Below are 23,132 nucleotides of genomic sequence, written 5' to 3' on the forward strand. Positions count from 1 at the left end.
AGAAGGGGAGAAAGCAAGAAGAAAGAAAGATGAAAGAAACAAGAAACAAAAAAGAAAGAAAGAATAAAGAGAGAAGAAAGAAAGAAGAAAGAAAGAAGAAAGAAGAAAGAAAGAAAGAAAGAAAGACGAAAGAAGGAATAAGAAAGAAAAAAGAAAAACGAAAGAAAGAGGAAAGAAGGAAAAAGGAAAGAAGACAGAAAGAAGGAAAAAGCTAAAATACTTACGACACTAAAGGCCCAGCACGATCCACATTGACCCTGGTCTCTTACAGGTAGTACTGCGTCTTTAAACCTCCAATCAACAAATAATGGTAAAGTAACATTGGAATTGGCGATACACGATCCCAAGTTGTCGGTAAGCTTGGGCTTTGAAGCAGCCTGGCGTGTTAGTAGAGCCTTGAACTCTTCTTTGGTCCAATCGGCAAATGGAGTGACACCCTTGAACCATCCCACCTCTCCTTTGGCGTATCTTGCGTTGTGCTCTTCGATTTCTCGAAGGTTGTTTTGGAAGATTTGGAATCTCAGTTTATCTTCTGTGATTCTGTATTGTTTCGAATGTTTCGCCTAACAAAATACAAACAAAAATTATATAATTATATATATACTATATAATTATATAAGAATTATATACTCAATTAAGCAACCTGATGAATGATTGGACTTAAAGTTAAAAAAATATGAAATAGAAGATAGACGTACTCGCAGTCATTTATTGTATTACTTCGACGACCGGTTTAGCTCTCTACAATTTGCAGATCATCATCAGGTCAACGGTTACAAGTACAAATATGTATATTATTGTGTTTTCAATTTATCAATCAAAGTCAAAATGAAAATTAAATTAAATTTTTTTTAAATAACGCGGGCACATAAATTTGATAGACCCTGTATATTGATATCCCTGTAAATATTTATTAGAATTTAGTTTGGATGTAAGTGGATTTCTTTTTTAATGAGCTTTCCGATGAACCATTAAAGACTTTTGTGAATAATTAAAGAGAAAAGAACGATGTATTTAGGTTTAAAATGGAAAAATATTGTTTACTACGGGAACTATAGAATCCACAGGTAAAGTTAATTATCATTTTCTAGAAAAATGGTTTAAAAGAAAGTTTGGAATTTTAATATCTTTGTTTCACCCCGTGTAAATGTTAGAGAGTTCCCCGAAAGTAATTAGGATGGCCGGAATAATTTTGAAAGAATGACTGTTTGTTTGTCGAATGGAAAAGAGAAATGTTTCTGATTCTTGACAATTTGGAAGGGGAAAAGTGGTTTGAATGTTGAGTGAGTTTGAAAAAGAAGTCAGTATGTTATTGGCATCGCTGAGAAGCAGTTCGAAGTTTTCGTGGATACATAGTTAGCAAGTACCAGTGGTTGTTTGATAGTGGAGAATAGTGCTGAAAAGTGGAACGAGAGACAGATCAAATTGAGACGAAATACCTCTTTGATTCTGTATTATTGTGAGAAGGAGAGCAGAGAATTTTTGGAGTTCTGTTTGAATCGAGTACTGGTCAAAAGAGGCCTGGCTTGTTGGAGAATTGGTGCTGGTATGCTGATAGTTTTGAAGCTGGAGAACGGAGAGGGCTTTGATGAGTAGCCTTTAACATAGTCAACGAGGGAGAGCTATTTTGGGTCATGAGAAGACATCAGAGTGAGTGAAGCAAAAAGTCAGTCAATTTATGTGAAAGATATTTTTATGTTCGGAAACTTTAAGTTTGAGTAAAAAGCATATGAATTAAACTTCCAATATTTCAAAAAGTAAATAGGAAATATAGGTAATCTTGCGAATACATAAATTTGTTTTTGTTTAGTTTGTTTTACCAAAGTCATCGGGAACAAACCCATAAATTGTTTTTTTTTAACTAGAATAAATTTAAGTGGTAAAAATTTCATTCGGACATCTGTGTCCACAGGTTTTAGATTTGATAGATTTTTAGAGTATTGATTTTGTAAATAAAAGACAATTCTGTATGTTTTTTTTATATCTTGCTTTATTTCTTTTTCCTATTTTATCCCGATTAGGATCAACTAAGAGATACTGAAACCACGAGAGAAGATAGGTATAACGTAAGATAATTTAGACATTTTTTTAATATTATAAAAAGGCACCCTGAGATTTTTTATTCATTTTTATGTATGATTTGCGACAATTAAATAATTAATCAAATAAATAATAATTAATATAAAATTAATAAGAAGCAGATCATAACAATATATACTAAATGATACAAGGAATGATTTCCAAACTCTGCAGTACCATACATTCTTGCTCGATCTTTTGTTAATAGGGTCAATAGGGAGCTGACGGGATAGATAGATTACGCTGCATAGGTTAGCAAATCTTTGGGAAAGTTCTTTAGGGTGGGGGAGGAGTAGGAAGGTGGCAAAAAAGTGAAATGTGGTGTTAATTGTAACGGTTGACTTCATGATGCTCTGCAAATTGTAAAGAGCTAAACCGGTCGTCGGAGTAATACAATAAATGATTGCGAGTACCTCTTTTATTTCATTCACAATTAACCCATTTAACATTCAACATATGCAACCATTCAACATTAAAAAAAAGAGTTTACTACTTAAAGCAACTATCTCTGCTAAACTGAAATTAAATAGATGTGTTAAACTAAAATTGTACATAATATACTCAAACATTTCAGTTTTTTAGTCATACATTATTTTAATTGCAGGTGCTCCCTTATTGAGATTTTGCTACTTTGAGGTAAGTTTTGCACAATAGGATTCTTCCTAGTCAGTCATACGATTAGGACATCGTGCTACCATGAATTTTCAATGATTTTCTTAAACTGTCTTGATCTTTCTCGATCCTCTGCAACTGCAACTAAACTTTCAATGATTCACCATTGAAAATCATGCTACCATCCCCTGCAATGTCACCTTTTCCAAACCATATATACGCACCACATGACCAAAGTAAGCGTGGTGTTTTCTTCGCTCACAATATTTCGAAGACTATGTACTTGTAACGTGCACCTGTCTAAGAATAGACTCGTTGGTTCTTCTTGAGGCCAAGAGTATTCACAACATTCCTCGCTAGCAAAACATTTCAAACGCGTCTATTAGTCCAAGTAATAAAGCTTAAAATAGGACAAAACCTCGCAATTTTTACAGAATGGATCGATTTGCTTGAAAATTTGAGAATAAAATCTACATAAAAAAAATACAAGATCTTTTGTAAAAGGTATATTTAAAATACCCCAATAAGGGTTACATGACAAAACAAAACGTTTTCGGATTAATAAGTAATCCATCATCAGTGTTAAGCCCTAAAATAGTAAGTATAACCTAATTAATAATAGAAAATGTGATAAAAGTTGACTAAGGTTAAGAATTGACACAGGCCATACTTACAATAGCATGCATGCGTCAGCCACCAAAAAGTTATGGGTGAAAACCCTTTGAAAGTTGTAAGATGTTAAATGATACTACATATTATTGATAATGATGATCGATGTTGCAAATATTCCTGGATATAACCCAGGGCAACACAGGACTCTAACCCACGTGGATATGATTTGCAAGGAATGAACCTTACATATTGAAAATTGAGTGTCAACTGAATTGACAGGTAAAAGAACTTCGGAAATATGTCAGTGACAGATTAGATTGTCAATGCAACGTTATGTGAACTATTTTGTTACTTCAGCCAACGAAATTTAAAGTTTATGTCGATGTTAAAATAAAACATTATCAAATATCCATATATTGGTGTTAAAATTATATAAAATTATATAGTTAAAGTTGTGTAATATTTGACGATTAAACATATGAATATGTCAATAGGGCTTTTCATCGATTGTCATTTGTTTCGAGCTTCTGTCACATGTTGTATAATCTGTGTATAATATTAATATACAGGGATTATACCATGATACTATAAAATAAAGAGATAGTATTTTCCCGTAGCTCAAATACGTCCGAGTTTGCACATTGATTACGTAACTGGAGACCGGAAGTTGAATTTGAATTCTTGTTAAAGTTAAATAGGATTTGTATGCATTATGTGATGAAATTATTCAATTAACAAAATAACATTAAACTTCAATGTATTCGAAAAGAATTTAGTGTCGAGATTCCAGTCAAAATAACTGTCAAAGATAAAATATAAAATAGAACCGCGAACAATTCAAAGTAATCGGACATTACGAATGATTACGAACCATTACGAACTTGCCGGTCTCCAGTTACGTCACGACTTCCGGATGTGCAATATATTATCTTGTTATTTATAGTATCATGGATTATACGACATATGGCAGAAGCTCGACACAAATGACTGTGAATGAAAAGCCCTATAATTGATAAATAGGTACTACGAGTTATGCAGTCAGTAACACATTAATCTCGTAATGGTGATATATTTAGAATTTTTTTTTTTGAACGGCCTATTACGCAATGCGTCTAGGATATCAGAATTTGTTTAATATGTACAAAATGTACAATTCTAAGATAATGATTAAGGTGTGAGTGTTTTGGTGACTGATAATTTGATCTAAGTTGTTGAGTACAGATGAACTTGAAAAATTAGAAAGTGATGGTATATTTCGTTTGGCTGAAGAAATTTTGTAGTTATGTGCGAAAGAGAATGAGACTAAAAACACTTGATAAGACTGATAACCCAAGAGACTCAACCACAGACCGACCCAAAACGAATGGATGAATAATGAAAAAGGGTGTAGGATCAGAGTGGGAGGATGTGGAGATAAACAATGTAATAAATAAAACGAATAATGTAGAAGTCTGTCTAAATTACTGTAGAAGTGAAAAATAAAAATATGGAATGATAAAATGTAAATAAAATGTATTGAGAGTTTGAAGTAGGATGTTGGGTATAGACAATTTGTATAGAAATAAAATAGGTTGGATGATAGTGAAAGTCTGATGATAAACATAAGATGAGAGAGACTGCTTTCCCCAGAGACTTGACCATTAAACCCATCTATGCTTCCCTACCGTATCATCATGAACGTCTTTCCGGTGATATCAGATACCTTCTTGAAAGAGCAGTTGATAACACTCACATTTCTTTTAAAGTATCAAATAATCTAGGACAGTGTCTTACCAATTCTAAAGACCCTATTAACTATATGAATCGTAGTGGAGTCTATAGATTACAATGCTCCAATTGTGATGCTACATATATAGGTAGAACTTGTAGATCACTAGCTTCTCGTTCCTTAGAACATACTAAAAGAGAGAACACTTCAACTTTCTCACAACATCTCATACAAAATAAACATACTCTCAACATCCCAGAAGACGTCTCATTGTTACATAACATCTCTCAAAAAAACTTCCTAAGATTGGACCTGTATGAGGACTTAGAAATAGTTAGCAGAAAAGAGAAGCAGAAAAGTCCTAATTGTGTTAATCGCCATGTTTCTTTTAATCGAGATTTTCAACCCCTACACCGACAACTTTTTTCATAACACATATCATCTATATACTCTCATCTTATGTTTATCATCAGACTTTCACTATCATCCAACCTATTTTATTTCTATACAAATTTTCTATACCCAACATCCTACTTCAAACTCTCAATACATTTTATTTACATTTTATCATTCCATATTCTTATTTTTCACTTCTACAGTAATTTAGACAGACTTCTACATTATTCGTTTTATTTATTACATTGTTTATCTCCACATCCTCCCACCCTGATGCTACACCCTTCTTCATTATTCATCCATTCGTTTTGGGTCGGTCTGTGGTTGAGTCTCTTGGGTTATCAGTCTTATCAAGTGTGTTTAGTCTCATTCTCTTTCGCACATAACTACAACATTTCTTCAGCCAAACGAAATATACCATCACTTTCTAATTTTTCAAGTTCATCTGTACTCAACAACTTGGATCAAATTATCAGTCACCAAAACACTCACACCTTAATCATTATCTTGGAATTGTACATTTTGTACATATTAAACAAATTCTGATATCCTAGACGCATTGCGTAATAGGCCTTTCAAAAAAAAAATTCTAAGTATATCACTATTACGAGATTAATGTATTGCTGACTGAATAACTCGTAGTACCTATTTATCAATTATTGACATATTCATATGTTTAATCGTCAAAAATTACACAACTTTAACTATATAATTTTATATAATTTTAACACCAATATATATGGATATTTGATAATGTTTTATTTTAACATCGACATAAACTTTAAATTTCATTGGCTGAAGTAACAAAATAGTTCATAACGTTGCATTGACAATCTAATCTGTCACTGACATATTTCTGAAGTTCTTTTACCTGTCAGTTTCAGTTGACACTCAATTTTCAATATGTAAGGTTCATTCCTTGCAAATCATATCCACGTGGGTTAGAGTCCTGTGTTGCCCTGGGTTATATCCAGGAATATTTGCAACATCGATCATCATTATCAATAATATGTAGTATCATTTAACACCTTACAACTTTCAAAGGGTTTTCACCCATAACTTTTTGGTGGCTCACGCATGCATGCTATTGTAAGTATGGCCTGTGTCAATTCTTAACCTTAGTAAACTTTTATCACATTTTCTACTATTAATTAGGTTATACTTACTATTTTAGGGCTTAACACTGATGATGGATTACTTATTAATCCGAAAACGTTTTGTTTTGTGATGTAACCCTTATATATTTTAAATATACCTTTTACAAAGGATCTTGTATTTTTTGTGATTTATGGTATACAGCCAGCTACAGGAATTTTATTTTCCTCGTGGAATTTAAAATCTACATGATGCCGAAAGGCGCTTTTACCATGGGGGTGGTTGCCACCCCATCTCGAGGGTGGCCACCCCATTTTTGTTATATTTTGACCGCAAAAGTTGATAAAAACATTCATTCTAAGCAAAAAATGTTCTATACATTGTTTTGATAAAATTATTAGGTTTCGATTTATTCGCTATCGAAAGTGTTAGTTTTATATCGAAAAAATCAATGTTTTTAATAAGTTTTCTGCTAATAACTCCAAAAGTTTTCGTTTTATCAAAACAAATGCATTTTTCAATGTGTTTGTGTGTTTTTTATTCTTTTATTTTTGAAGATATTCTTCTTTAGCGGAGAATCGATTGAGGGTAAAATTGTACATGATCCGCGCGCCTGCGCACACTGACAGTATGTAGTTCTGACAATATGTAATTCATTGCTAATCTTTCAAAATAGGTATGTATTGATGTGATCTTGATTATTGATATGAGATAATATTCTTATATGTCATTTAATTTAATCAATGCATTAATCATAATCTAATTAATTTACCAGATCACATATCAATATGTTTTCAATCTCAGGGCGAATTATAAAATTAATTACTTACTCTCGTGGCTTCTAAGTATTTCTCAATGGTTCCTAATCGGGATAGGAAAGAAAAGAGTAAAATAATACACACATATGGGTTACAATTATAATCAAATATTGTTTATTTTATTTTATTTAAATGGCAATCACTGCTTAATATTTGCTATTTCTTATTATTCTTAAAACATAACATTTACAAATGGGAATCTTATTTCCTTTTGGTTTCCAATTGAAAGTTTTTATTAACATTTAACTATTAGGATTTATTAGCAACAATTCTATTTAAGTTTGATGAAGCTTTTCTGATATTATTGATTATGTTCTTCAATTTTTAATGTGGTATTTAATACGAAAAACCCATACATTCATGTCCAAACAAATGAGACTGACCTTTTTCTGGTGAACTGAGAATGTATTCACACAAGACCCGTTTCCTGCTATCCTTGGCTGCGATCAAAACCTCGTCCTGGCTTTCAGTAATGTTCTCCTTTGAAAACTAGCTCGTATAGCTCCCGTTCCTGCTTCTGTCGTGATGCTGTATTCTACCTTTTTCGAAACTGCAATCAGCTACCGGGACACTCTTGGCTCAAGGAGGTTCTTTTACTCTCAACCTGGCCTACCTCTCGTTCCACGATAGATACTCCACACTCACGGAACTACACCGGCTTTCTCACTCTCCGTACACTACCGTCTACTACTGGACTTCACTTCTCGACAGCTCAAAACATTCTGATCTATCTTTTCATTCATTCCCCTACTTTCTAAATATCCCTTCCAGATTCACAAATCAACCTTCCACCACCAACTCTCATTCGCAGTCTTCCTCAAAACCAATTTTTAATCTTTCTAAATATGCTTAATGGATTTCCAAAAAAATAGTTAATTCCCATTCTAAAATTACTTTCTACTATTTACAAAATTTAATGACCTATTCTCTATTTCCACTAAGTCTTATTTAGCATCGGCTAATGATCGAACCTTCCGCGAACAACGATAATGACCTATTATCGATTTCACTTGAGTCTTATTTAGCATAGGCTAATGATCGAACCTTCCGCGAACAACGACAATGGTACGCGCCATTCACTTTGTTCATTCTAAGCGCATTGTCCCGAGTTTCTTTTAATCACTTCTTAAAAATAAATATAACAAATTTGTTGTATACAGGTTGTTCTAAATTTATATGCCCGTGGTTGAGAAAATTGAAAATATTTTATATTAAATTGAATTCTGTTTATAATTATCAAAATTTAATTTTCATATCAAATAGAAATATAACAAATCCCCGCCTTGTATTCGATAAAATTTATCTGCATTTTTAAATAAATTTTCTCGAGGCAAAACCAACTCCCTGTATATTTCCTTACTTTAATCTACGTCTTATACCCCTTCTTCTTGTATTACTCTAATTAGTCCCACCTGTAGAGTAATTGTTTCCTTATTTTCAGTGTCCTCATCCTGTGTTAGAGTGTCGGCTATTATGTTGTCTTTCCCTTTTTCCCATATCAATCTTCTGTCTTTTTCCTCAGATTTTTCACATACTTTTACCGTGTATTCTGCATCCTCGTTTTCATATGCCTCCTCTTCAAATGCCACTGTTTCGATCATATCTTTTTCGCTTTCATTTGTTAGCTTTATTTCTTCTTCTCCTGAGCTCATCTCTTCTTTTGAGGAATCCCAGTTTTCTTTTGCTTTTGATACTCTCAATTTTTCTTCTTCTGGGCTCAACTCTTCTTTTGAGGAGCCACAGGTTTCATTTTCTTTTGTCTTTTTCTGACTTTTTCTCCCTTTTCTTCTTTGTCCTTGCTTCGTTGCCAAATTCATTTCCACTGTTTGTTCTTTACCTGATTCGTCCGTATTTTGTTTCTCCTGTTCCTTGTCCTGTTCTTCTTCTTTTTCTTCTGTTAGATTCATCGTATTATTTTTAAAATCTATCACTACATGTTTTTCTGCCAATTCGTCAACTCCTACTATCATGTCATGTGACATGTTTGGCATTATTACACATTGTAGTGCATACATCTTCTTACCCAGTCGTACCATTACTCGTATGCCTTCATTTATAGTTGCCAATGTCCGTTTGTTTGCGCCCACTAAATTTACCCTAGGTATTTTGTAAATTAAATTTGTTAAGTTAACTTCTTCTATTAGTTTTCTGTTGACCAATGTTATTTCAGATCCAGCGTCTATCATAATTTTAATTGGTTTCTCGTTGATAAATCCATCCACAAATTTTAAATTAACTCCATTTTTCTTTTCGTTGTTTCTTGCCAATTTAATAAACTCCTTGGGGTTACAAAAGATTCCTGTTTGATTTTTGGTTTTTAGTGAGCGCCGTCGTGAAAAGACGCCGGTTACTCATCGTTGTTTATATTTTCGTCATAATGTCTCTCTCCGTCATATTCATCTGTCGGGGTATTATTTACTTCTCTTCTATTTTCTCTTGGTCTGTCGGATCTGTTTCGATTTTCTCGATATCCCTGTTCATTTTGTCTACCATTATTTCTGTTTTCTTGATTTGAGCGTGTGGTGTTTCTATTCTGGTATTCTCGATTTCTGTCCTCATTCCATTGCCTATTTCTTTGTTCATAATTTCCTCTTCCGTTGTCTCTATTTTCGTTTTCCCTTCTGGGATTAAAATCTCGTCTTGTATAGTCCCTCCTATTTTGATTTCTATCTCTGTAATCCTGTGTTTCTCGGGGCCTGTAATCTTCTCGCGACCTTCTTGATTTTCTTTCTCTTAAACGTGATTCTCTTATTTGTAGGAATTGGCATAAACTATCTATGTCTTTGTAGTTTTGCAATGTGATATGGTCTTCCAGCGTTTCTTCGAAATATCTTGCAATCAGTTCGACTAATTGTTCCGATGAGTAATTATATTGTAAATGTTTTGCGTTATAGTAAATTTGTAATGCATATGTCCTTTCTGATATACCCATCCTCTCATTGTATTTCCCATTTTGCAATTCCTTGTTAATTTCCAATTGTTGGACTTTTCCCGAGAAATAATTCAAAAATTTTTGTTCAAATTGTTGCCAACTGTCAAATTCTTCTTCTTTGCAATCGAACCATAGGCTTGCTTCATATTTGAGATGGTTTCTGATAGTTTCTTTTGCTGTTTCGAAATTTCCGATGTGCTGTATTTTCTTTTTCAGGCTATTTATGAACGGCACTGGGTGTAATCTTCTTACGTCCCCGCCAAACCTTATCTTCACGTCATCTGTGCTATGTATAACCATTTCTCTTCTTTCTCCGACATTTTGTTGAGTATTGATTTCCGCAATCTTTCTTTCCACTTCTTCTATGTCTGCTTGAATAGCGTTTTGCAACTTGTTTTCCAAACTTTCCATTTCTTTTTTCTGGCAATTCGTTATCTCCTTTATTTTATTTTGAATTTTCATTTCTTGTTCTTTCATGTGATCCTTAATTTTCATTTCATACTTTTCTATGCGTTCCTCCATTTTCTTGTTGTTCTCTTCTATGGCTTGTTTTGTTTCCTTCAGATTTTCTTGCATTATTCTTTTTGTTTCATCCATTTTCTGTTGTGTTTCATCCATTTTTTGATCCAATTTTTGTTGTGTTTCATCTATTTTTTGTTGTGTTTCATCCATTTTTTGTTGTGTTTCATCCATTTTTTGATCCACTTTATCCATTTTCTTTGATGTTTCTTCCTGATTTTTATCCATTGTCCTTTTTGCTTCATCCATTTTTTGTGACTGGAGTTGCATCAGTTGTAATAGTTTATCTATTCCTGATAATTCTTGCTGTTCTGATGCCATGATTGTCGTGTCTAAGATATCTTCTTGGTCTGAATGTTCTTTTTGTTTTTTGTTGTCTTTGCTTTGGCTTCTTGTCACAGACATTTGTTTTCAAGAAGTACTGTCCCCGCCAAATATGAAATTTTACTAGTATGTTACCAAGACGACTTTTTCTCACCCAAATATTATAAATTGTCAATAAATATATCAAATGTAAATATCGTAAAAATAAAATATTAAATCAGTTATGTAAAATTTGTACCTAAAGAGATCTAAAATTTTATGTTATCAAATGTAGGTATCTCACTTTTTACCACAGGCATATAAATTTTCAAATACCGGCTTTACTCTTTCTATCCTTCAAATTTGCCACTAGAAATACTTTTCATGCTTTCCACGTTGGACGACAGTTGATGTGATCTTGATTATTGATATGAGATAATATTCTTATATGTCATTTAATTTAATCAATGCATTAATCATAATCTAATTAATTTACCAGATCACATATCAATATGTTTTCAATCTCAGGGCGAATTATAAAATTAATTACTTACTCTCGTGGCTTCTAAGTATTTCTCAATGGTTCCTAATCGGGATAGGAAAGAAAAGAGTAAAATAATACACACATATGGTTTACAATTATAATCAAATATTGTTTATTTTATTTTATTTAAATGGCAATCACTGCTTAATATTTGCTATTTCTTATTATTCTTAAAACATAACATTTACAAATGGGAATCTTATTTCCTTTTGGTTTCCAATTGAAAGTTTTTATTAACATTTAACTATTAGGATTTATTAGCAACAATTCTATTTAAGTTTGATGAAGCTTTTCTGATATTATTGATTATGTTCTTCAATTTTTAATATGGTATTTAATACGAAAAACCCATACATTCATGTCCAAACAAATGAGACTGACCTTTTTCTGGTGAACTGAGAATGTCTTCACACAAGACCCGTTTCCTGCTATCCTTGGCTGCGATCAAAACCTCGTCCTGGCTTTCAGTAATGTTCTCCTTTGAAAACTAGCTCGTATAGCTCCCGTTCCTGCTTCTGTCGTGATGCTGTATTCTACCTTTTTCGAAACTGCAATCAGCTACCGGGACACTCTTGGCTCAAGGAGGTTCTTTTACTCTCAACCTGGCCTACCTCTCGTTCCACGATAGATACTCCACACTCACGGAACTACACCGGCTTTCTCACTCTCCGTACACTACCGTCTACTACTGGACTTCACTTCTCGACAGCTCAAAACATTCTGATCTATCTTTTCATTCATTCCCCTACTTTATAAATATCCCTTCCAGATTCACAAATCAACCTTCCACCACCAACTCTTATTCGCAGTCTTCCTCAAAACCAATTTTTAATCTTTCTAAATATGCTTAATGGATTTCCAAAAAAAATAGTTAATTCCCATTCTAAAATTACTTTCTACTATTTACAAAATTTAATGACCTATTCTCTATTTACACTAAGTCTTATTTAGCATCGGCTAATGATCGAACCTTCCGCGAACAACGATAATGACCTATTATCGATTTCACTTGAGTCTTATTTAGCATAGGCTAATGATCGAACCTTCCGCGAACAACGACAATGGTACGCGCCATTCACTTTGTTCATTCTAAGCGCATTGTCCCGAGTTTCTTTTAATCACTTCTTAAAAATAAATATAACAAATTTGTTGTATACAGGTTGTTCTAAATTTATATGCCCGTGGTTGAGAAAATTGAAAATATTTTATATTAAATTGAATTCTGTTTATAATTATCAAAATTTAATTTTCATATCAAATAGAAATATAACAGTATGTATCTGTAACCGTGCAAATAAGTCATTAAAAGAATATATTAGTGGTTTTAGGAAATGTATTATTTATTATAATTCTTGTGTTTTTGGATTTGTGTTTCCCTGTAGTAAAATAATAAAATATTATGTAAGCATAACATTTTTACACTATATGTCGCCGTGTTGTGTAATTATATCCGAAACTTACATGTCTATTTCTAGGGCCTCGCTGGAGTAGCGGGAAATGCGTTAGCACTGAGATTGGAAGGTTGCGGGTTCAATTCCTGGGCGATTCATACTTTTTTTTTATTTTTGGTTGTTTTAATAAAAATTTTTTGAAAGTGGTAGATAAGAAAGTTAGTTTGATTTTTAAATAAAATACAAATAACCTTTTAAGTATATTTACTTCGTTTAAATTACCTATTATTTAATAGAAGAATATCTTCTTACGTGCGTACAAAGTACACACACATTCTTTTTTTTTAATTTTTGGTATTGTTTTAATAAAAATGTTTGGAAAGTAGTAAGTATTAAAATTAGTTTAATATTTAAATAAAATATAAATAAACTGTTTAAAGTACATAATATATTAATTTCGTTGGAATCATATAATAGAAGTATAACTTCTTACGTGCGTACAAAGTACACACACATTCTTTTTTTCTTTATTTGCATATCTGATTGTTTGTTTTAACAATTTATCGAACATTATCTTACACAAAAACCTTACCTTAAAAAGGACGTATTGGTCATAATCGTTCAAATCTGCGGTGATTCCCGCAATGAGACACGCAATAACAAGTAGCAACTTCATGATCTATTCTGAAATAAAATGTCATTATGTAAACTACATAAAAAAGAAATATAGTGAAAACAGAAGTTAAATAATATGAGGGAAAGAAATTTAAAGATATTTTCTGATGTAATTGTAAGGCAATTTAAAAAGATTTTCAGTAGCTTCTTGTGCTTAACGTGGTCTAAGACCTTTTAATAGTCAGTAAAGCAGACATTCACATCTTAGTGGTCATCTGCGCACTTATGTGCGCTACCACTACAAGAACATCTGTGCAAACCACTACAGAACCCGAAAGAATATTATTTATGAATAGGTAGGATATACATGTATGGTTAGGGGAAATTGAAAAAACTGAGCCTCTACTTAAAATACTGTAGACATAATATGTACATAAGAAAGTAAAAAAACTCATAGGGGAACTAAGAGGAAGACAGAAAGGAAATCTGACTGACTCTGTTGGAAACATCATCTTGAATAAATGGAGTAAAATAATAAGGTAGAAACAATATTTGGCGAAACTGTTTGACGGTCAAAGACATTACACTTTTAAACTAGAAAAAAGGTAAATGATGGCCCAAGAATATTAGGTATATCAGGAAGTTTATTGCAATAGCTAAGGGATGGTAAAGTAGCAGGTCCCCATAATATATATAAGCAGAATTACTTAGGCTAATGGACAACGAATTAATACCAAAAATCACAAAGATAATCAACAACATAATGCAACTCTGGAGAAGTACCAACAGATGAGCCGAAGTTTGAGTTTACTGTACTTCCAAAAAACAAAACACTAAGAAATGCGAATAGAGAAAGCACGAACAAACTTCAATAAAATAAGAAAGGTTACTTTGTGCAAGAGAACTGAAATTAGACTTGAAAGTTTGACTGGTAAGGTGTTATATTTTCTCGACTCTGCTTAACGGGATAGAAGCATGGACACTTAACGCGTCGACTATTCAAAAATTGGAAGCATTTGAACTGTGGGTGCATGGAAGAATCCTGAAAATACATATCATGGACCGAGCATGTAACAAAAAACGAAGTCATGAGAGGAGTCAACAAAAGAATGGAAACATTGAAAACCATCAATACAAGATAGCTGCAATACCTGGGGCATGTTATGCATAATGAGAAATACAACATACTAACTTCAATTAATTAAACAAGGGAAAATCATCCAGGGCAATAGAAGTCTAGGAAGGAGAAGAATCTCATGGTTGCGTAACTTAAGGGAATGCTACGGATTCACATCAACCGAAGTATTCAGAGTAGCAGCATCTAAGATCAGAATAGCCATGATAATTGCCTCCGACAACTTCCGTCGCGGAGATGGCACGTAAAGAAGAAAATAAATGCGAAGATTAGGATGGTGGAAAAAATATTTTCCCCTCCAAAAAAATTTTGACAGAGAAGACCTAAATAAAGGGTAAAAAAAGCTTACCTTACTCTTGATCACAAAATTCTATCGTCTAGAATATTTTTATAAATTTCGTGCAACTGTTATATACTTCATTATAATTAAGTGTTATTTTAATTTTTTTAAGAGCCTATCAGATTAGATTGCGATGTGTTCAACATACATCATTTAATTCCTTGAATGTTCTTGTTTCTAAGAGTATTCTTGGTGTTAATTTAAATAGAGCTATCTAATACTTTCCTAGAAACTACATGTCCTAAACTTGGTACTGAAAGTTATCCATAACCGAATATATCATAAACTGGACGTAGACATTAATGATTCGCAAAGGTCTAGGAGTTCTTTTTTCACTTAACATACTTATACAAAGGTGTATAAGTATGATATATTTATTTTCACCCTTTTTTAACCAAATTTCGGTGTTTTGAATTCGGAGTGATACCAAAAAGTCAAAAATCGTTAAAACTTAAAAAACTCTACAGCGTGGCCTCGAGAAACTCATAAGTCATAATCATAAACTAATAAAATCTTTTTGAATTTTTTATGTCTCATGATCCAATGACGTACTCTGATATTCACCGCAAAGTTTTTTTTGAGGTGTCTGCAAAAATTTGCCACCGTTGCGTTGGCGTTATTGTTCAATATTTTGCATTGCTTTTTTTTCAATGTTCTTTGAATGTTACTGAATATGTCTATTTAATTTAAAAATAAATTAATTCCATAATAGTCACCAAAAAATCACAAAAATTTGTTTGAAATGTTGATTTAAAACCATTATCCCCCCTTCTTATTTTGCCCTTTAATTCGTCCAATTTTGAACATAGGCTTCCCCCAGTTTCCTCCATTCGCTTCTGCTTAATGCTTTCTGTTTCCAGTGCGTTCCTCCTATCTTTTTAATGTCGTCTCCCCATCTCATCTGAGGTCGTCCTCTTGCTCTCTTCCCTGTCCATGGTCTCCATTGTTGTATCGTGCTATTCCACCTATTGTCCGTTTGTCTAGCGTTATGACCTGCGAAGCTCCATTTTAGTCTGGCTATATGTTGTCCTGCGTCTTTGACTTTTGTTTTATTTTTTACCCAGTTGTTTTTCATTTTGTCTGTCAATTTTACTCCTAACATTGCTCTCTCCATGGCTCTTTGTGTCTTCATTATTTTATCCATGTTTGCCTTGGTCAAGGTCCATGTTTGGCATGCGTATGTGAGAATTGGGAGTATGCACTGGTCAAACACTCTTGTTTTTAAGTATGGTTGTATTTTTTTATTCTTTAGGTCCCATTTTAATTTTCCAAATCCTGCCCAGGCTAATCTGACCCTTCTTTTTACCTCTGCTGTTTGGTTTTCCTTATTTATTTTTATCATCTGTCCCAAACATATACAGAGAGCACGTAAAGGTTGGAATAAATTCATTTTCTCGAGAATGGACAATTTTGGAAAAAAATCCCGAAACAGGTCGATTTCTATTTTTAAATTGCGACTTTTTGTCATATATATCATACTAGTGACATCACTCGTCAAGAATAGGGGTCGTGTTATAGCTCATTTGAAAGGTAATTCAATTCTCTATTCAGTAATATAAACATTAACATAATTATTTATACAGGGTGTCCAAAACATTTTTTTTAAATTAAATTTATTGGCATAAAAAGAAGAATCTGTGTAATTTATTTATTTCAAAATACATTTTACTGCTATCATAAAACAGGAAAAAATGTTTTTTTGACAAATAACTGTTGTTTTTTGCAAATTCAATATTAAAGCAGCCACCCAACTGCCACCTGACAATTTGAGCATTTAATTTAAGCGAAAAGCAATGGTTTTTTTCTAATAAACATTTTTTTCTATTTTCTGAGAGCAGTAAAATGTATTTTGAATTAAATCAATTACACATATTCTTCTTTTTATGTCAATAAATATAATTCAAAAAATAATTTTTTCGGCACCCTGTATAAATAATTATGTTAATGTTTATATTACTGAATAGATAATTGAATTACCTTTCAAATGAGCTATAACACGACCCCTATTCTTATTAAAAAAAAATCATCGATGACGTCATCACGCCCAAATGGGTGGCGTCACTAGTATGATATGTATGCCAAAAAGTCGTAATTTAAAATTAAAAATTCACCTGTTTCGGGATTTTTTTCCAAAATCGTCCATTTTCGAGAAAATGAATTTATTCCAACCTTTACGTGCTCACTGTATAATCATTAACCGCTTCTATTGTGGTGTCGTTTAGTATTACGTTTCTATTATCTTGTGTATTTGTCATTGTTTTTGTTTTGGTAAAATTCATTTTTAGACCTATTTGTTCGGATTCATTTGCTAGATTGGTTAGCATGGTTTGTAGTTCTTCAAAACTTGATGCTATGACTACTACATTGTCATATCTTAGGTGGTTTAGTTTCTTTCCATTTATGTTTATTCCCATGTTTGTCCATTCCATTGTTTTGAAAACATCTTCCAGTGCTAATGTAAATAGTTTAGGAGAAATAACATCTCCCTGTCGCACTCCTCTGTTAATTGGTATGGGTTTTGTGGTTTCTTCCAATTGTACTGTCATTGTTGCTTTCTTATATACAGGGTGTCCAGAAACTCTACCGACAAACGAAGACACGAGATTCCTCAGATAATTTTAAGACAATTTAACCCAATTCACCTAGTTCGAAAATGCTTCTTAAGGGAGCTAGAGCTCTTTGAAAATGGCGTCATGAAATTAGTTTTTCTTAAATACCTCCAGAAGGCTTCTATTTAGAAAAACGAAAATTGGCATGCATATTTGCTTTTCAGAGATGAATCGATTCCATTGATTGCAAATTTCTAGTACCAGTCATAGGCGTCCGTTTTGGGTAGAGCAACGGGTACTTTATCGCATAACTTTTTTGTCCTTAACTTTTATGCATTTTTGACACCGGATTATTAAATGGTGAGGTATTCTAGTACTAAAAGGTACTCTTGCTTTAAGTCCGTAGGACACACCGTTTTCTAGAAAAATCGATTTGAAAGTTTTTCGTTTTTGGAATTTGAAAAAAAATTGAAAGAACTTTTCAACAAAAAACGAAGTATTTTACCAACATAAAGTAAGAGTACCTTTTAGTACTCGAATACCTCATAATTTAATAATCTAGTGTCAAAAATGCTCGAAAATTCAAGACAAAAAGTTATGCTATAAAATAACTGTTGACCTACCCAAAACGGACGCCTATGACCAGTACTAGAAAATCGCAATTAATGAAATCGATTTATCTCTGGAATATAAATAAACGTACCAGTTTTCGTCTTTCTAAAAAGCAATTTTTTTGAATTTTTTTGTAATTCAGAAAGCGAAGAATTTTCAAATCGATTTTTCTAGAAAACGGTGTGTCCTACCGATTTAAAACAAGAGTACCTTTTAGTACTAGAATACTCCACAATTTAATAATCCAGTGTCAGAAATGCATAAAAGTTAAAGATAAAAAAGTTATGCGATAAAATAACCGTTGCCCTACCCAAAACGGACGTCTATGATCGGTACTAGAAAGTTGCAATGGATGGATTAGATTTATATCTTGAAGATAAATGCGCGTACCAATTTTTGTTTTTCTAAATGGAAGCGTTCTGGAGTTATTTAAGAAAAACTAATTACAAGACGCCATCTTCAAAGAGCTCTAGCTTCCTTAGGAAGCATTTTCGGACTAAGTGAATTGGGTTAAATTATCTTAAAATTATCTGAAGAATCTCCAGTCTTCGTTTGTCGGTAGAGTTTCTGGACACCCTGTATATTATGTATTAGCATTCTGTATCTGAAATCTATTCTACAGTTGTTTATAGCTTTTTCTATTGCCCACATTTCCACGCTGTCAAATGCTTTTTCTTAGTCAACGAACGCTAAGTCCAGATATATATGATATTCGTTAGCTTTTCCTATTAGTGTCTTAATTGTTAGAAGATGGTCAGTGGTGCCCACATAACAATGATGTTCGTATCATGTTCTAAGCATATACTACCAACATTCGTCGGAGTATATTCTGTTTAATATATGCGTAGTACAAGCATAGCATGTACCTTAAAAAACATTCTAAATTTCATGTTCTTTGCATATACTTTAAAGTATATTCTCGTACCGAATATACTGAGTACATTCGTGTACGTAGTAACTCGGAATATTCGTAAAAGTTTATTCTTAGAATATATCTTTATCGAATATTCTTAGCACTTACTTATAAGTACATTCTTAACACATACTTATAAGTAGATACTATTCTTAGAATATACCTTTATCGAATATTCTTAGCACATACTTATAAGTACATTCTTAACACATACTTGATAAGTAGATACTTTTAAAATATCTTAAAAATAATATGTATGTATAGTATAGGAAGTTTATCAACGTTATATTTTAGAATAATTAATAAAATTTATGTATGTAGGTAGTATTGGACGAATTTCATTTCAAAATTGTTGTATGGTAAAAAAATTTAAACATTAATTGTATTAACGTTTACATAGATACTATTAAAAATTCGTTTCCATAATTGAAATGACTTTACCATTTCGAGTTTATCATGAATCATGAGTATTTTTATATCCTTGGAATTTGAATTTAGGTACATTTCGCAGAACCAAAACGTGCCAAACTGCACAACCAAAGGCTTTGGCGTTGCCAACCGTCGAGTAAGCTTTTTCCGTCAACTTACCTTAAAAATTCCCACTTTTATAAAAAAAACTTCCCTCCTGTTTACAAAATCTGAGAAGATATGTTTAATTATTTTCAAATATTTTGATTTTTTCTTAATATTTTACAATTTGGAATGGATAAGTTACCTTTTGAGTTAACTTTTTCCTTTTATCACCTTTTATGTTGAAAATTCCCGCAAAAAGGGGAATTTCTCTCCGTTTGGCAACACTGACCACCGATGTTATTCCACAATACAAACATTCATATCCCCCATCTGACCATTTCTTGAATGGATCAGGGATAGGAAAAAACCGTAAAATATGAAAAAGAAAACAGGCATTATTTCATTATTTGTATCATCTATGGATCTATGCAGTGTTGAGGATGAAGACGAATGATGTAGTACTAGGACTAAAGAACATACATACAATATCTTTATTGTAATATCTTTATTTTGTTTGCGGTGCTTCAAAATACATAAAATATAATATATTTTGGTAACTCATTAAATAGGTAAGTACATATAAGTATTATCGTTGATTGAGGTATTGGAGAAGATATCTCATGTTACGAAAGAAAACGAAACCTCTGCTATATTCGCCTCATAGATGGCAGGCCAAAAGCCATCTAGTGAGCAGATATGTGAATCTCTAACCCTTAGAACGACAAAGAAATTTGTATAAAATTCTACTTGTATTATTTTTGGATTTGACCACAAAACGCTACAATCGACAGCGTTGCCATTTCTAAATGTTTTGGTAATATTCGGTATCGAAAATATTTATTAGTCCAAGCTGTATAGTCACCTCCGTTATGTAAATTATTCCTTTTCGATTATTTTGCACAAATTTACTCAAAAAGAGATCCTTATAACAAATCCACAGGGTACCGGGCGGTACCGCGGTCGGAAAATTGTTTAAAAATTTTTTTTAAACAAATTCACAAAAATATTTTTTTTCACTTCGAACAATTTTTTTTTAGATTCTTTGGGTCATTCTCAGCAAAAAAGGTCTCTTGTTATTTTTCTCTAAAATTGATTGTTGTTGAGTTATACGCGATTTAAAATTTGAAAAAGCTAAAATAACCATTTTCAAGGGTTAATAACTCGGTTAAAAGTAATCATTATGAAAGTCAGAAACTGACCAAATTACCCAAAGATTAAAGTCCCCTCTACAAGATCCTGAAGAAATGTTTGTCATTATTTCATTACTAAGATGTTATTTTTAATTATCAACAATGAGCTTTAAGCGTGTATTGAGGCGGCGCGGCCGTCAATGTGAGTGCGAGTGAGATGCTCCATTGGACGGCTGGAATGGTGCATCTCTTTCGCAATCACCATTGAAGGCCGCCTAATATGCGCTTAGCGCCCATTGTTAATAATTAAAAATGACAGCTTAGTAATAACATAATGACAAAAATTTCTTTATGATCTTGTAGAGGGGGTTTTAAACTTTGATTAGGTCACTTTCCGACTTTCATAATAATTATTAGAGAGCGGAATATATGCAAAGTGCATATAGATGCTATTTTCAGACAACAAACACAACATTGCATATTTAAGCTAAACACGATTTATTTTGCATATTTTAAAAATAAATTATATAAAAGTTTAAAATTTTCCTCTCTTAGTTGGAATTTTATAACTTCGATATGAACGAGCTCGTTATTTATCTATCTATGGCTCATTATTATCTATCTGGACTTTCCCATTACTACCTGAATTTAACAATTATGGGTGTTCCCAGAAAAATATTATTTTATTAGCGTAGCAAGTCGTAGGTACCTACCTGCTTTTAAGGGTCTAATATTTATTTTGTCAGTTTCCGGCCAACATTTGTTTAAAGTAAACGTTGTATCGTATTTAGTGTTTTTGAAGTGATTGGTATATATTAAATTTAAATATGTCTACCATTCAAAAAAGCGCTTGTATAAAGTGTTTTCCCGAGTTAAAGTTAAGTGGAGACAAAGTATTTTGCAAGGCCTGTTCCAAAATCGTAAGTTACATTCATTTTCACATTTCATTTTTTAAATATTGTCCTATAACATCAGTAGATGTAGAACGAACTTTTTCTGTGTCCAAACACGTTTTTAGTGATAGAAGGCAAAAGTTGCTAGTTGAAAATTTTGAAAAATATTTGATTATAAATTCATACTATAATTTAGATTCTTAATTTAATTATAATATCAGTTTTTGTGTCATTTCATTTGTTTTTATGTGAAAAATAAATATGTATTAAACATAGATGTAGGTTGAATTTTTTAAACATAAATGTTTATATTTAATATATTGTTTTATTTTTGAGTATTTTTAATATGCATTTGCATATTTAGACAAATTTAGAAAAAATACCTGCATATTTGTAGTTAAAGTAATGCATATATATGCGCATATTTTGGTAATGTTGTGTTACATATATTCCGCTCTCTAATAATTATATTTAACCGAGTTATTAAACATTGAAAATGGCCATTTTCGCATTTTTCAAATTTTAAATCGCGGATAACTCGAATAACTCGACAACAATCAATTTTAGAGAAAAATCACAAGTTACTAGGTCTGGATCCCGCGTACCAAAAAAGTTGATTAATAGCAAGCTGAAAATGTGTGAATAGCTTAACGGTGTCTAGACGGACAAACTTTGATGTATGGGAACATTGGAACAGGAGAAGTTTTAATAGTGGTTCAGGTTAAAGATTTGGACCGTCAGGCTACGAAAACTGTATTTTGTCGGATAGAACTTTCAATTGATTTGTTACGTTTTCATTGAACTCTAATGCAAAAATCAGACTGCTATTTATCACCAACGTAATTCCTGTTATTTGACATATTCTACGTGTCGGACTTAAAATGCCCAGTTGGTGATAAATAGCAGTCTGATATTTGCATGAGAGTTTAATAAAAGGGTAACAAATCAATTGGAAGTTCTGTCCGACAAAATAGATGGGATGTTTTCGTAGTCTAACGCTCCAAATTTTTAACCTGTTCCACGATTAAAACTTCCCCTGTTCCAGTGTTCCCATGCATCAAAGTTTGTCCGACTAGACACTCTTAAGCTATGATCAAATTTCAGCTTGCTATTAATCAACTTTTTTTTGGTACGCGGGATCCAAAACTATACCTTTTTTGCTCAGAATGGCCCAAATGATCTAAAAAATTATTTTTGTGAATTTGTTTAACAAAAATTATTGTTTAAACAATTTTTCGATTATGGTACCGTCTCTCACCCTGTGGATTTGTTATAAGGACCTCTTTTTGAGTAAGTTTGTGCAAAAATTTCGAATTGGAATAATTTACCTAACGGGGGCGACAATACAAACTCGACTATGTCCTAGCAAACATCTTTCTTAAATACCGTTATATGAAGGGTAGTGGTCCTGGCTGGTGATTTA

The 23,132-nt window shown here is 32.4% G+C and overlaps 2 protein-coding genes across 2 annotated transcripts in view; both read right to left on the reverse strand.

The window, feature by feature from the left end:
* Positions 1-15,207, reverse strand: part of LOC126892059 (cathepsin L-like proteinase) — a 28,480-nt gene extending 13,273 nt beyond the window's left edge. The window contains exons 1-3 of the mRNA XM_050661494.1: positions 15,109-15,207; positions 13,602-13,693; positions 225-563 (exon numbers count right to left, since the gene is read on the reverse strand). Of these exons, the coding sequence (XP_050517451.1) occupies positions 225-563; positions 13,602-13,685 (423 nt within the window). The 5' untranslated portion in view covers positions 13,686-13,693; positions 15,109-15,207. The remainder of the gene's footprint in view (positions 1-224; positions 564-13,601; positions 13,694-15,108) is intronic.
* The window catches only part of LOC126892058 (cathepsin L-like proteinase), a 153,698-nt gene that overhangs the window by 66,477 nt on the left and 64,089 nt on the right, over positions 1-23,132 (reverse strand). The window lies entirely within an intron of this gene.

This window comes from Diabrotica virgifera, chromosome 9 (assembly GCF_917563875.1).
Source record: "Diabrotica virgifera virgifera chromosome 9, PGI_DIABVI_V3a".
NCBI classification, from domain to species: Eukaryota; Metazoa; Arthropoda; class Insecta; order Coleoptera; family Chrysomelidae; genus Diabrotica; species Diabrotica virgifera.